We start from the raw sequence: 17185 nt of genomic DNA, 5'->3' as shown, positions 1-17185 counted from the left end.
ATCAAATCAAACCTCCGGCCTCCTGAACTTTTACTTCGAAGGTGAGCTGTCTCTCTGTCCCCCTCTGGATGTCCTTGTTCAAGTTTAGCCTCTCAGGTTGACTTCCACTTCATGCACAGACCAGGTGAGGCCTCACTACTGAACGAATCTACAACAACAAGGAATCCCTGGATCTTTGCTGCTTAATTTCCAAGCAGTCTGCTGCTGCTTGTTTCCATGTGATGTCCTGAGGCTGCCCCCTGCTGGCTGCTGGGTTCCTCTGCTGATCTTGCTTGGTTTGAGCAGCTTGTGATTAACTAAAGTTGTCCATAAAATAAAATCTTTATTATCCTTCAAGGGCAATTTGATGTACAACCAGCAATCAGTGCACAACAAAAATAAACCGAAATATACAATGTAAATAAAACACAATATAAAAATCATATACACCAAATAGCAGGGGAAAATTAGCTTTTAATAAATTAATTGATAAGTCGACCGACAAAAAATTACCCGTCAAATATTTAGATATTCTAGAAACATTTCATTCTACGTTTAAAGCAACAATTCCAAATGTTTGCTGCACCCAATGTCTCAAAAGGAAAACATAATCCTCACCATCATGTTAGAGATGAAGCTGGAGTCCAGGATTCCTATTGAGCATTACCATGCAGATGAAATCACCATGCGGTCAGGAGCAGAAGCCTCCAAGCTTTCAGGCAAACTGCTCGTGTGTCATTTCAATATGCAGTCTAAAATTAGAAGCATTTGAAATCAGTTTTAAGTGAAAAAGAAATCAATGAATACTTCTGCTTGAACATACAGCTCTGCTTTGTTCTCTTGTTCCTTCTCAGGAGCAAAGCCAGACGAAGTCCTGAGGCAGTTTGGAAAATATTTCTTTGAGTTTTATAAACGCTCAGGCTCTGATCACATGCTGCAGACTTTGGGAGGAAATTTGTTTGAATTTACTGAGACTTTGGATTCACTTCATAGCTACATCGACTTCTCCTAAAAGCTGCCTGCCCCCTACTCATCCTGTCTTCTGTAGGCCTACATCCTTTTTATTCTGGTTTGAGGTCTGCTGTGCGACGAAGAGAAAACATTGATTCACTGTTTGATTCATGCAGGAGATGAATGCGGCATTGTTTTGGGTGGAGAGGAACCCTGACAGCATCATGCTCCTCCACTATTCTTAACACTGCAGAGGAATATGCCGCATTGTTCCTGGTAAACAAAAACAGCATTTTAATCTTTTCCTTTTGCCTCCAAGTGAAAACACTATTCTACAGGAACCATTGGAACTGTTGCTGAAGATTTCTTCAACTGTGAGATAACAATGGAAGTTTTCAACCAGCTGGAGGAGCTGAAGAGAACTTGGAAGAAGGAGTACAAGGTTTTCCTGGTTAATCAGTAACCAGAGGCTGTAGCTGTTCAGTCCAATGTGGCCGGCAGTAAAACTCTACCTGTTACAGGGAATCGCTTTCACTCATAGACAAAACACTATCATCTGGATAAAATGAAATGAGTTAAAATAATGTTCTGTATTACAAGCTCTGCATGCCAAAAAGAAGAACATGTCATTTTCTAAACAATGAAAAGAGCCTTTAATACTGATCATTGTAAAACTCCTCCCACTATGTTTCCTCAGCCTCTTTATGAGAAGATAACATGGATTCTCTGCATTGTCAAAGTTTCCCTTCAGTATACATGTGACAATTTGGATCAGATTGGAAGAACATTATCTGTATTTTGATTATACATGTTGGTATTTCTATCAAATCCATTTATTCTGTAAGTTACTGACTCCCAATAACTTGTAAAAAGTATTTAGCAAACAAACCAGTAAACAAACCCTCCCTAGCAGAGAAAAACAATATTTATGTTACAGGTAATAGTTTACAATGACTACTTTTTATATAGGCCAAACATTAGTTTATTTACAGGGAGCATTCTGTTTGGGAAAGCCAATACTATTTGGACTAAAAATAAATAAATATACTCTTTAAGAACACTGACAAGAAACAGGTCACGTGTTGAAACGCGCATGTGGCCCCTTGACAACCCATTTCAGTTTTCAACACGAAAAGAAACAAGGATGAATAAACCATGAGTCTGATGTTGCTCACGAGGCCTGAGTAACCACAACAGTCTGTAAAAGGGCTGTCACCTGCAGGTGTGCGTCTCACTCCAAAGCGACACCCCCGGGTTGGGAAGAGGAGGCCGGACACCTGATCCTCACTGCAGAGGGCCCGTGTCTCATCATCGTCGGCCCCACGTCGGTCGCCATGGCCTGATGAAAACAACCCCTGTAACCAGAGTCTTCTGTTTGTGTGGTTAGGTGTGATAAAATCGGTCGGCCCGGCTCGCTCATTAAGAGCCCAATCCACACTGACCTAGATGGAGAGGGTTAGTTCATGTCTGCACTTTGTCCCACGGGCCACAGAGTACTTGGGTGTACATTCAAGAATCTGTCTCCATTATGGAGGACAGCTCAGAGACTTTAGGCTCCTCCTGGTGTTTGGTCAGAACTGGACGGTTGGTGTAGATGTCGTCCACGGGTAGAAGGAATGTGACAGTTTTTACCTTGGCCCTAAAAAAGAAAAAAATCACAAGTGTTATATGGCTACAAAGACCCAGCTGTAGCTTCAGTTTTTATATATTTAATTTTAAACAAAAGTTAACTTAATAATTTTACTCTAAATCTGTATTTCTGGGATTTAGAGCCCCTCTCTGTACCTGTTTTTGTGGACATATTCCTGCAGGGAGTGTCTGTTGGTAGCTTTTCCCACTTCTCTCACTGGGTTACCAAGGACGCCGTTCCCGTGCTGGATTTGTTCTTGTAGCCTTCTCCATCCATTCTCAACCCGCCGCACCCTGTCAGTCCTCCCCTCTCTCAGTGTCACCCCAGACAGGTTGGAGCTTATGGAGTACCGCCGGACAGTCATCACAGTGTTCTCTGTGACATGACGAGAATGTGATGCAATGGAATGGATTCATTTTTGGAGAGAACAGCAGTATATGGGTTTTACTGATGTATAATCTAAGTTTATTGGTATCTTTATATACCAATTTCAAAATTGTATAACTTTCGTATACCTTGAAATAATTTCTCATATTGTGTTTCTTGTTTTTGTGCCTTTTCATTAAAAAAAACATTTCAATAAGAGAAATTCCATTATGGGATCCAGCGTTGGAGTTCAAAGGACTAAAATGATATGTTTGGCTCTTTACTATTACTACCACTATTTTTACTGTTAATCCCAATCTTGAAACACCCAAATTAATGAAGGTTGAATTAAAAGATTGGAATCAGGGGAAGATTCAAGAGCGGGGCCAGCCCAGCTGAAATGTGATTGCCCCCTTGGCAATAAATATGAGAACTTGTTAAGAATTGTCATTTTCTAAGCTTCTTTAACGAGTTTATACATTGTGCATGAACATGTAACAATTTTAAAAATATATTCAGTGAGGTTTGGTTTTGCTCAAAGCTACAGAGCACACGGTAAGAATGACTTAAATGTGCAGCTAGCTGAATCAGGAATTGTGCATGGATGTTAGAAAAATAACTCCGCCCCCCCTCTGAGTAAATCGTGGCCCCCACGTGCGGCCTCTGATTTAAAAAAATCCCGGATCAGCAACTTGTTGGAATGCTGCTTGAAAATGGTCGCTCTCCTTTCGCCAATTCACACATTGTTTAACAGATCATTTTCTCAGTGCTCTATAGAGGCCTCCTCATGTTTTATATAAACAGTAAAACAACACATTTAATAAGCACACCTTTTCTTTCCTCTTACCCTTGTATTGTCCCTCCAGGACCGGTGCAGACACATTTCGTCTCAGGTTCAAATAGGGGTTCTCAAGTGCTGAAGACACCCGGCTGTCCTCCCCTGACTTGGTCCCAAACGTCCTCTGACCGTAGTCCCCCCTCAGCTGTTGGTTCTCATCCTCCAGCTTCTTGATATCATCACGCATCTCCATGATGACCTGCGCCAGGCTGCGGGTGCTCTCCATGGTGCTGCTGCTGCGCTGCCAGAACCACGGCTTCCCAAACACCGGCAGCGTGTCACGCAGGAGAAGCTCAGCGTGCTGCTGTGGATTCAACATGCTGCTCCCAAAGGCTTTTTGTGTGTGTCTCTCTCTCTCTCTCTCTCTCTCTCTCTCTCTCTCTCTCTCTCTCTCTCTCTCTCTCTCTCTCTCTCTCTCTCTCTCTCTCTCTCTCTCTCTCTCTCTCTCTCTCTCTCTCTCTCTCTCTCTCTCTCTCTCTCTCTCTCTCTCTCTCTCTCTCTCTCTCTCTCTCTCTCTCTCTCTCTCTCTCTCTCTCTCTCTCTCTCTCTCTCTCTCTCTCTCTCTCTCTCTCTCTCTCTCTCTCTCTCTCTCTCTCTCTCTCTCTCTCTCTCTCTCTCTCTCTCTCTCTCTCTCTCTGTCTCTCTCTCTCAATCTCAGTCCAGATCTTGTTCTGAGGAAGATTATGTCGCCTTTCACCACTTATACAGCTGAAAGGGCTCCGGTGATCAGCCAGCACCATACAAAGGATGTTTTATTCATCAGCCCCGGCGTCCAGTTTCAGGAAAACTGAGCAGGGGTCGGAAATGAAATGTGCACTGCACCAGAGCTTGGATGGCAGGAGACCCAGTCAACCTGCAGGAGCACTGATAAAGCAAAAAAAAGCTTATTGATAATATAACATGTGTAGCAACTTCTTATTCAAGCTTAAGAGCAGATGAGACTGATCAGATTTTTTTGGCACCCCACTCCTCCTCATGTAACATCCATGTCTGAGTTGGGATTACTATATCCTCCCTCTAAAATATTTATCAAGTCTGTCAGCGAAGATAAATCTTTGGAGGAAAACAAAGAAAAAGTAATTTCTTATGTTCTCAGTGACGCAGAAGGACATCTGAATAGGACAGAGCATTTAAAATGCAGGTCAAGTGGATTCATTGCACAATATTGACTGAATTAATGTAAAAGTAGAAGACAAGAATGTTAATGCTCCCATACACTTATTTATTTTACATTCCAGGTGTGACGTTGAAATAAAACAAGTTTGTCTTTTGATTTTCTTCACCTCTGTCCAGCACCTAGAGTTTATCACGTTTGCATGTGTGTGCTTTTGAATACTCTCTGAAGGTCTTTATGTACATTTTAAACTTTAAAGCTCACTCACAGTGAGGTTTATTCAGTCCAACAAGAAAACTGAAACATACGTGCTGGCAAACCCACTAAATGGCTGGTCTTCTGTCTCATTAACATCCATGTTGTTTTTAAAAAGGCGGAGGTCCGAGGTTAACCTAACGATGACAGGCAGTAAAATACATGAAAACAAAACTGGTGTTTGACAAATAAAAGAAGGAATCACTGCAGCAGACATAAACACAGACGGTTTTGTACACAAAGGAGAAATTTACAGACAATTACACTCGATGAGGCTCCATACAGCTGAGATTTTACAGTCAGTTGCCGGAATAGCCCAGATTACAACCCGTGATGAAAAGAGCAGATAGTCTTTGAGCAGCTGGCCTGACTCCCACACGAGGTGAGGTATAACACTGTCCACATACTTCTTAATACATGACGAGAAATTTTCAGGAAGTTAAATATGACACATTGTACCTGTAGCGTAACCAGGGTTTTGTCATCTACAACCCGGACTGAATGGATGGTGCTGGCTCAGAGCAACCTGACCCTGTTGGGAGTCAAGGCCACTGTGAGAGAGATAGAGAGAGAGAGACAGGCGCACACAAGCCCGTCTGCACAGGAGAGAAACCCAATCAGCCCGCTCTTTCTGGTTCATGAAATAGGCTACAAAGATGGATGGGAGGTGAGAGAGATGAGACTCGGGAGGAGAGATAAACCAATTGGCTGGGAGGAGAGGAAGTCTCGATGAAGAGGTGCTGCAGGGCTGCGCCTCAGGTGTGCGACCGCAGAGGGAGACCGAGGAGAACTGGTGGAAATGTGTCAGCTGCAGAGATAAAAACATTGAAGTGAGAGAGAGAGGGACGAGCACATGATGTCTATTACCACCAGCTGTATGTTCAGGGCCACTTAACCTCTTTATATGAGCAGGGCCATGTACCCCAGGCTTAGCATCAATAAGTAAACAACCACTCTGCTGCTCTCTCACTGCATGGTCAGTAATTATAGACAGCTATTGGAAAGAAACTGACACCAGATCCCACCGCAGTGCACACGACCACATTTTCACATCATTTCACTTTCAACTACACTGATGAAACAATTCTTGGATCCATCCCCTTTTTTTCCCTGGGGTAACAGAAGGGGTAACAGAAAAAGCACCTGAGACCACATTTTAATTTACTAGATATTAATTTGGATTTGGACCAAACTCCACAAACTCATAAATATCAGCCCCCTAAAAATGCCTGATTTTCTTCATCAAGATCCATTTATTATATCTGTAAAACCCCGCATCAAAATTAAATGGGACCTTCCTTGAATCAGGCCCTAATTACTGACAGACTAACTGATAGATTGACTAACTAACCAACTAACTAATTAACTAGCAGGTTAAAAAATAATATCCTTGGTAGAGGTAAATAACTAACACAGATAAAATCATAAACACTTTGGCGGAGGTAACAAACAAACAAACAAACAAACAAACAGATGAAAATGTAACTACAGGCTATTAGATGGTTTCTGTATATTTATAATACTGTATATGAGGTCATGTTCAACATAGCTAGTTTGCTAAAAAAGCATTTTCACTAAAATAAAGTATATTATAATTTCATATTAAGTCTTACTTACAACAAAGTCCAGCAGAGAAAACAAAAACAGCAAAAAAAAAGTTAATCAAGGGAATGAAAGCATAAAAAGAAGACAATTCAAAAACACTTCCCGTCAAATAAAATGAAATAAATATTCTCTCATCAAATTCCTATTTCCAAATTCTACTCCAGCTGCCAACACCACAAGTGGAATAGTTTGCTTGGGGCCTCAGTAATGGCTGTAGTGAAATATGGATCCCGCAATGAAGATGCAAAGCACAAAGGGAAACAGAGCTCCGGGGTAAACACAACAGAGACTGTCTGAAGAGAAAGAGAGCAAACAACAGACAGACACACAGCAGTGCTGGTGAGAGCCCCTGGGCTCCATCAGATCCATACAAACTGCTCAGATTGTGTTTCATTTGGATCCGGACTTTGTGCAGTGACCCCACGAGTTTAGAAAAGAAATCAATGATCTAAAACAAAGGATTGTTGCTTTTTGAGTTAAAAATGTGCTCTCATATCTACAGTTCGTTTAATATGCAGAGAAAAACTATTATTATATTTTAACCATCCACAAATTTACTTGAACAACATTGTTCGGATGATAATAGAAGTGTAGCAGCAGAGGTCTTGATGGTGGAGGGAGGTAAGATGTCAGATTGACCCCAAGCCAGAGGTCTTTCTTCTGTTCAATATCCACCCCTGACTCTTTTATCTGTTTGCTCTGATGCACCACAGCTTTTTCCTCTTTAGCACTGACCCTTTTCAAGCTAAGCCCCGCTGCTTGTATTAAAGATACCATAGTGACATTTAGGTGGCACAATGGTGTAGTGTGTACAGTGAGAAGACCCTTAGTTCCATTCCTGGTTAGATTTAGCAAGTTCTACGTTTGTCCCTGTGACCCGCCTGTGAAGCAGCAGCGATGTGTCCAGGGTGCACCCCCCCCTCTCGACCCAACATCAGCAGGGAGTGGTTCCAGCTTACAGTCCCCCTGCCCACCTCAGAACGTGAAGGGGTATAGATACTAGATAATGGATGGATAGTGACATTAAACATTACCCTATGTGCATGTGAAGAGAATCTGATGGCAGGCAATAAAGATCACATAACTGTGGATATGAAAGCACAGTTTCACTCACGGCGTATACTATTAATCTACTGTTGTCTCACTGTTAAAGTCTGATTTACTGTTAGAATGTAGTTGGTGTTGGGAGATGATGGATTTATAGACCCATTGTCCATCATCCACTGCAACACAGACCGAGGCAGGGAGTGATATCCGTCTTTGGTTCAGGCTGGGTTTTCTCATTACACGTTTGTGTTTTACACATTTCTATCTACTGTGCAGGTGAGGGAGCTCACCATTATCCATTATTAGCTGCTGTCAATGGACAGGATATGAGGGGCTGCTGTGCACAGCTGCAGCCAAGGCACGGTTTCATTTCAGAGAAGCTATCTCACCCCTGTTCAGCATGATTGGAAACCTAATGCCATTAATGTGCACAATGGTGGAGAGAAGAGTGATCTGAGGCTAAGGTGCACGTCCTGTGAAAGTACAGAAGACATATGATTGTAGGGTGAAATGCTGAAGGAAAGTATAATCAGGATTTTTGGACATTAACAAAATTTTATTTAAATGTTATACATAAAACTTTAGTTTTTGTTCTTTTTTTAATTTCAGCTAAACAAATATTTATACATTGTATATATTTATAAAAAGAAACATTTCAAACGTTTTAAATATTAATATTTCTTATTTACAATTCAAAACAGTACAGGAAATGATAACAGTAACAATGCAGTTTCGATCATAAAAATGTTACAAAACATAATTTTTTGTTGTTGTTTCCATTTGAAAATTGGCAACGTGATACTTCCAGAATGGTAGCAAGGATACAAAGTAGCAATGTGGAGCGGCTCTACATTCAAACAGGAGCTGGGGGTGCGTTCAATTCCTCAGATTCATGGTTACTTAAGACCTGCTTTCAAACCTTCTTCTTTTTCACATTAATAATCTTGCAAGAGTTTGAAATACAACGCTATTCCACAGAGAAGAAAATGTAAAAACTGTCATCAAAATGTACCGGAGAGCTAAATATTACACATACAGCTGAACGCACCCCGAGCTCAGTAAGGTCACTGTTCTCTAAAGGGACAGGGTTGTGGAGAGAAGGCGCATGTTGTCGTGTGTGTGTGTTTGTATGAGTGGGTCTGTGGGTGTGTCTGTCAGTGTGTGAGGTGATTAATCAGTCGGCGGGGCGGGGGGGAGAATCCATACAACACGTGGGTCGAGTCTCTAAAACCAAAACAAACGGTAGCTAACAGTCCAGCAGCCTGGCCTCTACGGTAGATAGTCAACGTTCAACGACAGGACTACAGACTACCACAACCACAGTCTACACACCTCTTCCCCTTCTGTCCTCGATGCTCGCCATTTGTCACAGTTTCCACTGGCCCGCCGCGAGAAACAACTTCGGTCAGGAACAAGCAAATGAGCCACTTTGATGCTTAAAAACTGGCGCTCCAGGGCGGTTCATGGCGAAAACAAAAATGCCCTCCGTGGCACAAAGAATTCCTTGTGAGTCTAGTGGCCGTTCAGTAGCCGCTGTGCCGTTCCGTTCCTGGTTGTCTTGTGTGCGGAATCTGGACAAGAGCAGAGAGAAGAAAAGGCTTGAATTGGTACAGGTTCATTTAAAAAAGGAGCCAAGTATCAAGACGAGCTGCTTGGCTCTTGGATCGATTTTGAATAGGCTGCGATGTGGCAGGAGAGCGGCAAGTAGCAAAGTGACAAGATGTCTATCATGAGGCAACTTGTTGATATGACATACCAGCCTTAGACAGATTGGACAGAGAGCTGTGAGAGTGAGAGGTGGTGCTGGAATCAAGAACGCTTTTCTGAAGCTGAAATGAGAGGAAGAAAAAAAACCAGTAGGAAAATGAGGCGAGAAAACCTACTGATGAAAACTGATGAAAACAGATGAAGACGCCAAATGTCTCATAAAGAAATGCAATAGAGAAGATGTTGCTTATTATGGCGTGGAACTGAACTGGCAAAAACAAATAAAGAAGCAAAGCGCAGTCTGGACACGCATTGGTGTTTGCAAAGTGAGACCTGTTCGTTCATGATGCCAGACAGCTCCCCCAGCATGTCCCGGTAGTGAGCCCTCATCTCCTCCTGGTACTCCAGCTGGTCCTCCTTGATCAGACGCTCGTTCACATCCAACGCCTGACCACAGGCCTCCGCAAATTGCCTGCAGGGAGCCAAACACTTATTGTAATGTAGTCTTAAGTCTCAAGAGCTTCTTGATCAAACATGCTGAATCTTGGGAAATACAGATGTGTTGAACTACATTTCTCATGTGCACCTATAAAGAGTAATGTACATATTATTATAGCTCTAGTTGCCCTTATAAAACTGTATGGGATTCCCTTGTGTTTCACATTTGCCAGGGTAGAGTTTAAACAAAAAGCCTGCACAGTTTGTACTGGTCTAAGAAGTTCAGAGTATAAAACTAGTTATTGCACTGTGGTTTTATGCCTTTGCCAATCAGTGAAGTTTCAGTGTACGTATATTTCATACCAGACCAATGAAATCGAATCAGTTCATCTTTAAGTCTAAGTGACAACTGAAATTCCTTAGAGGCAGATTTGAAAGATAATATTCAAGAGGACAAGAGCAGGTTTTGTGAGGCCGTGACCTTGACCTTCTACCTTTGACCTCCAAAATCGAATGACTTCATCCTTAAGTCCAACTGAACATTTGTACAACATTTGAAGAATGTTCACCAGAATAGGGCCGACAACCCCAAAACACTGGCTATCCCTTTCACTGAGGCAAAATAACATAATAACCTTTAAGTGTAAACTATCCTTGCCACGTGAAGCCAAGAACCAAATCCCGACCCACTGGATTGAGCAGTAAACTCATACCTGAAAATCTCCTTCAGCAGCTTGACCTGGTTGTCCGGGTATTTCTTGGCATTCTTCTCCTCTAAAAACGCCCTGGCGTACGCCATCGGCCCTGCGTTGACCTGGAGAGGAGGAAGATCAGGTGAGACGAGACAACACCACTGAACCTCAGCATGCATGTCTGTGTCTCTGAAGGATCCGCACCTTGACGCTGACGCTGCCCTGCAGTTTCAGCTGCAGCCGGATCATGTCCACCTCCTCCATGTTGCACAGCTGGTTGAGCTCAGAGACTTTACGCGACATCTCATCTATGGCGACTTCTATCGGGTTCATCTCTGTGCTCTGCTGCTCCACCACCTGGATACGCTTCTTTAGGTAGGGGAAGCTGGAGCTCGCTGGGGAGAGGAAAATAAAAAGACACATGCACAGTATGCTCTAGTGGGGTTTTGTTTTGTTTAGAGAGTAAACAAGTATGAGAATTGGTATTTATATAGAGCTTTTCTAGTCTTATCAGCCCTTTAAAAAGCTCTTTTACAAGACAAGTCGCAACCCCAATTCACACACATACAGCACTCTCTCTGCAACACTTTTATTCTATCACCCACCAATCATACAAAGGACCAAACCCCTGACATTCTGGTGAGTGGACGACCCTTTCTACCTCTTAAGCCACAGCGGCACTACTCACTGGTCAGTATGGTGCGTCTCTTGCACTGCTCCTCCACGTCTCCGTGCTTCTTCCCTGACAGAGTGAACGGCGTCTCGAACACAAAGCGGTTGATGTTGTGATGCCTCTCGAAATCCGTCCTTTTGTCCTGCTGCTCCTTCTCATCGAAGAAGGGCACCACGTACGTCACCTGTACGTAGGCAAACTTGGGGTCCAAGTCTTTGGGATTGACCTGTTTTTAAAGGATGTCGGGAATATTTTGTGAAGTTGCAGGTCCACAAACCAGGGAAATCATTCAGTTTTACATATTCAGGCCAAATTTGGGCTTTTACCTTGTTGGAGTCCTGGATCATCTTGACGTTGTCGGCTCCAAACTTGTCGGAGTAGAGTTTGAGTAATCTCTGGGAGATTTCCGACAGTCCCGTCAGCTTCGGCTCTTTGTAGATGAACTCTTTGCTCTCCTCCTCCTCAAAGAAACCCTAGAATACACACACACACACACACACACACACACACACACACACACACACACACACACACACACACACACACACACACACACACACACACACACACACACACACACACACACACACACACACACACACACACACACACACACACACACACACACTAATCAGCAAAGGTTGTTACACGCATAAGAGGATGCATGTGTTTGTGTTTGTGCAGATTCGATGTTTGTCTCAACAAACTGTGAAGTCTTTTTTAATTTAACTTTGCCCTCTAGTGGTTTCTTGAGGCACAGACAGTAACACATTTTGCCATTGAGTTAGGGTCAGTGTTTAGTTCGGGATGGGAGAGTTCAGAGGTCAATTTAAAATGTCAAAGAATGAATGAGGTTTATTGAGCAGCGTCTTCCTGTCTGCCACAGCTGTTTGACACCAGCTCTTCTTAAAGTTTAGGGAGGGAACAACTTTCATCGCTCGACATTACGGAAAAGTAAAATGGACCACAGCAAGCTGGACACAAGCCCTTCAAGGGGTCAGAGCAGCAGGGGTTAATAGTGGCGGAGGGAGAAGAGAGGTAAAAGTGGTTAGCACCGAGGCAAGAGGAAAATCAAAGACAGAGAAAACTTACCGCAATCTTGATATAGAATATAGGAAAATAGGAAAAAAAACGAGAGCAGACAGAGAAATTAAGAATAATGACTCACTCACTCCTTATCTTCCCATGTCCTTGTCTCACAGACAAGACGTGTCTTTCTCCTTCTATATTTCATATTCTCATTATCAGCTTCATTTCAAAGTTGTCAAATCCGTGCATAGATATATTATCTCCTAATTAACAAAAGGGGGGAATGATGTAAAAGATCCAGAGTCTTAAAAACCAAGGCCTGCTTCTTCACAAATAAATTCAGGGACTAAAAGATTAACCAGAACACAATCTACCTGCTACATATATAGTTTCAGCTGTATTTGCCAGATTTCTGCTCAGTGGAAATGGGGCGAAAGGCTATGGATCTGCTGCATGTTTTTTTTTTTTAACTAAACAAAATAAACTGTCATGACAAAAAGCACATTTTACCGATACTTGCTAAAAGTTTTTATTTTGTATTTGATCCGAAGACTTGATATTAACAGTTATTGTCAAATACGTATTTCAAAACTATCCCTGAGCTCAGAGGTAGAGCCTGATCGATCGGTCGGTCTCTACTGTGTGTATTCTGCAGCAAGCGTTCCTCACCTGTCCGTAGAATGCTACACGGTAGTAGCGTCCGAAGAGCCGCTTTTCTGAGTTCACCACCTCAGTCACCTTCAGGTAGGAGCGATGGATGTCATAGTACAGCTCTGACAGCCTCTGTGGACACACACACACACACACGTAATGTTAAACACAGCTCGGTTTGCACATGCGCACGCACACACACACACACACACACAGCTACCTTAAAATCCCGTCTCTTCTCGAAGACAGCGATGACGGGTTTGTTGATGTCAGCGATGAGCTCGTATCGCTCAGATTTCCACAGGTAGTCCACACACAGCTCCAGCTGCTCCACCAGCGTGTCCTGCACAGAACAGCGGCGTCAGAGAGCACATGAGAACTGTCACGTGTTAACCGCATTATTCCAACCTTCGACAGTGATTATAATAACATGTTACATTAGCGATAGAACCTGCCCTTTGTGAAGTTCACGCAGGACTAGAAGTGAGCACTAACCTCAGTGTAGGGCGTGTCTTGTGTGCCAGTGTCTTCCTTCATGGCGCCCTCCTCCTTGACATTGGGGCTGATGCACATAAACGCTGCCCAGCCCATAGAGAACGATGCTGGGGTGTCGCAAAGGGAAAAAAGAGCAAGTTAATGTGTAGCTGTGCACTTCCCATGAAGTGTCACACATGATTGCTGATGCTTGTTGTAAACACACATACAACAGTCCAGCGTTTAACTTTTGCAAAGATTCAAACCAAATGATAAAACATCAAATGTGACTGTGCTTTATATCAAACAGCAGTGACACTGAACAGCTCATCCAGTGAGAAACAGTGAGGGTCAAACAGTGGCAGCATAATGTGCAAACCTGACACAAACAAACATCTCTAAGGTGAGAAAAGTGCTCCTCAAAACATTCACCGTAAAGTTCAATATACAGTGGAAACAAGAGAGGTTACGATTTGACAGGAAATCCCTTTAATCCAAACCATATCACCTCAGTGTAGACACCCACTCTCTCTAACCCCGTCGCTGGTCTCTCCATCATTATGGTCTGTACTCCTAACCCCCCCCACCCCACAGCCCCCAGGCGCACACACTCACTGTCTGCATCTCGGGAGGTAGTTAGTAAGGAGCTACAGTTAAAGACAGGGCTTTCTTCAGGGGACACACTGGACATCGTGGACTTGTCAGCTCTCCAGTAGCCTGTTTGGTGGGAGGAGGAGGAGGAGGAGGAGGAAGGGGGGGTTTACAAAATTTTACGTCCACTTGCTTTTTTGCCTTTTTTAATAAAAGACAAGGCTCAAGAATCAGCCGAGCTGCTGGCACGCTACGGTCTGTACTGGCACACTACTGGTTCAAGTGAAGCACATGCAAAAAGACAAATCAAACACGTGCAGCGAAAGACAGAGACATGCTGCAGCAGGCGTGAGGACACGTGCACACCTGAGAACAAACGGATTTACAAACAGACAAACGTGCAGCAGAGCAAAATGAAAGGATGGTGTTTGGAGGAAAAGAAGGATCTACACAACTAGTTGGATTCCTGGATTCATTATTAATCTCCACAATATAAAAACACACTCAAGTGACCAGTGAGCTCACTGTCAGGAAAACACATCAACCACCATGTGATATGCCTTGTTAGCAGAGAGAATGAGGGTTGCTGATGGACCCAAGATGATGTTAGTCTGAATTTCTGGTTAGAGAATACGAAGTGTAAAAAGATGAACAAGCTGTTTCAGAGACCTGCATATAGGCAGGTTTTTGTGCGTACACAAATACACAAACCATGCTGCAGAAAGCTCAGAGAGTCAAAGCAGCAGAATGTGTGCTCTCACCTCTCCTCTTCAGCGATTCAGCGATCAGGGCTGAGATGTGGATGTAGCACATGGCAGCCTGAGGGAAAAACCATCACAAAACCATGAGCCTTTATGAACGCCTCAACCTTTCAAGCAGTTTGTCAAGCTTCTGAAGTGAGGGCGGCCTAAAGAGACGAGAGAGAACATCAACAACCTCTGAGAGATCGCCGTTGCGCACGTGGATCTTGGCCATGCTCTCCAGCCAGGTGCGCCGGAGCTCAGGCGTGCTGGCGTAGGAGTTGGCCAAACTGTACTGAAGATCCACCAGCATCTCTGGATCCTTCTCGTGCTCCTTCATTTGAGCCGTGGCCATCAGAACCGTCCTGATCCGCTTGGTCAGGTCCTTCACTTCAGCAGGGAATGACGTGTTCTGCAGAAAGTAGAATTGAATATCTCTGTACAATAAACGATGAATCACGATGACTGATGAGAAATCTGTAATAAAAACCTTGAGTGGAGCATCTCCATTGGCAAAGTTATTGATGATAGCCAGCGACTGCTGAAACCTCGAACCTCCGATCCCTGCGTCTGCTATCAACTGACTCACGGCCTTGATCACCTGAAGTGGAAAGAGGAGTTTAAAGGGAGGAACTGAATTCGCAAATCCCAAACCCCGTCGTTTTGCTTCCGCTCACCTGCAGATGTGAGCGCACTATAGACTTCCCCTTGGTAAACTCAAAGTTTTTCCTCATGAAGAAATACAGCAGAGCAGCTGCCTCCGTCTGGGTGGAGCTGGAGCGATGGTTACAGCACTTGAGGATCTCATGGCACAGACAGCCGCACAGGTCGGCTTTACCCTGGAAGAACGCACTGGGGAACTGCAGAAGGAGATGGAGATGTGAGGGCTGTGATCTAATACATATAAATGTGAAATGTGTAGACTGTAACTTGCTGGACCTTTTGTACAAAGAGCCTGAGAGCAGCGAAGATGTGCCGTAGAGTGGCGGTGGATTGGTTGATCTGAAAGTAGAGCAGGTAGGTGTCCAGCACCTTCTTCATCAGGACGTTCTGTCCGTCATCCAGCAACAGCTGCTTCTGTTTGGATATTTGTAAAAAAGACAAAAAGCAGAAAACACAATTTAGCTTCAAGAGGAAAACCTTTTATATCTATTTAGAATGATTCATGCATTAAGTACTTACACCTTTAGAGCACTTAAAAAACTGAGTATTCTATCCAGCAGGTGGCAGTAGAGGGTCATTCATTTTACTATAAAGTGCATGAACTATGTGCAGGTTTTTTTTATGCATTTTAACTTCACTGTGCATTGAACACAACTTAACATTTGATCTTTACAAAAAGGAGTTGTGGTGTCTTGTACAATAGAATAATGAGATGTTTGATGAGCAATCAAAATCGGATTTTTATTTTTAAAAGGATACTGAGCAAGATAAATATATATACCTAGTTTTTTCTAGGCATTTAACTGTCCTGTAAAAATTCAAACCCTAAAGTTCAAAGAGTTCAGAGCTCAGATGTGAGATAATAATATAAATGCAAATACAGTAATCTTAGAAGGCTTCACATATACAGCACACATTACAATCAGTTAAAATAGAATCTCTAAAAGAAAACTGAAAATGACATAGTGTGGTGAAATGTGGTTAGAGGTTGTAAAGTGTGAAAGGAACACAGACCTTGTGATGGAGGACAAAGAGCTCGAGCACGTCCAGCACAGTGAGCGACACCTCAGTGGACATGTTCGCCTCCACGTCCGTAGGACTCAGATTGTCCCCGTCCTGAATACTTCCATCTGGAAAGACTCAGGTATGAATAACTCAACAGTCATTTAACGATCAACATCTTATAGACGCTTTTCCGAGGGAGTCGTATGTTGCACAGATCTTAAAGGCTCTTGAGGGACATTTGTTGTGTGTGTGTGTGTGTGTTACCTGTGTCCATCATCTGCAGCAGCTTGGGGTTGGTGAGGGCATTCTTGCCCCTGATGATGGGCATGGTTTGGGAGCGAGCGTGCCGATGACTTTCCGCCCCAGATGCCATCCTAGAAACGACAGGCCTGTTCAGCAGCTAGTCTCAGTTCAAGTGATTTTGTTTAAACGTTTGTTTGAATTACATTCCAGAGAAGGTGCAACTAAATCTTTAAACCTAACATGAAAACTGCAGCATAACCAAACCAGTTGTAGAGATCGGCAGATAAATCGAGAGTCTATTAACACATGGGAATACAGAGACAAATACACATCAGACAGAACACTGCAGGTATGAGGAGGGTCATGCTGGGAACACAGTTACAGTCTATAACATGGGAACACATACATGATGAATTCACACGAGACGAGAATGTATTAATCCAAATCTGTGGTCGTTGATGTTTCAATAGTGTGGAGGTTGTTGCTGTTAAAGA

At 43.2% G+C, this 17185-nt stretch overlaps 1 protein-coding gene across 1 annotated transcript in view; it reads right to left on the bottom strand.

The window, feature by feature from the left end:
- Nucleotides 1-8494: 8494 nt before the first annotated feature.
- Nucleotides 8495-17185, bottom strand: part of dock10 (dedicator of cytokinesis 10) — a 61585-nt gene continuing 52894 nt past the window's right edge. The window contains exons 39-55 of the mRNA XM_061072480.1: nt 16713-16822; nt 16458-16573; nt 15720-15857; nt 15458-15640; nt 15271-15381; nt 14977-15192; nt 14802-14859; nt 14065-14166; nt 13471-13577; nt 13196-13318; nt 12994-13107; nt 11622-11768; nt 11311-11521; nt 10827-11017; nt 10644-10744; nt 9826-9964; nt 8495-9356 (exon numbers count right to left, since the gene is read on the bottom strand). Coding sequence (XP_060928463.1) covers nt 9309-9356; nt 9826-9964; nt 10644-10744; nt 10827-11017; nt 11311-11521; nt 11622-11768; nt 12994-13107; nt 13196-13318; nt 13471-13577; nt 14065-14166; nt 14802-14859; nt 14977-15192; nt 15271-15381; nt 15458-15640; nt 15720-15857; nt 16458-16573; nt 16713-16822 — 2215 coding nt within the window. The 3' untranslated portion in view covers nt 8495-9308. The remainder of the gene's footprint in view (nt 9357-9825; nt 9965-10643; nt 10745-10826; nt 11018-11310; nt 11522-11621; nt 11769-12993; nt 13108-13195; nt 13319-13470; nt 13578-14064; nt 14167-14801; nt 14860-14976; nt 15193-15270; nt 15382-15457; nt 15641-15719; nt 15858-16457; nt 16574-16712; nt 16823-17185) is intronic.

This window comes from Limanda limanda, chromosome 6 (genome assembly GCF_963576545.1).
Source record: "Limanda limanda chromosome 6, fLimLim1.1, whole genome shotgun sequence".
Lineage (NCBI taxonomy): Eukaryota > Metazoa > Chordata > Actinopteri > Pleuronectiformes > Pleuronectidae > Limanda > Limanda limanda.
Note: the sequence above shows the minus strand (reverse complement) of the source record. Positions and strands in the feature narration are given on the sequence as shown.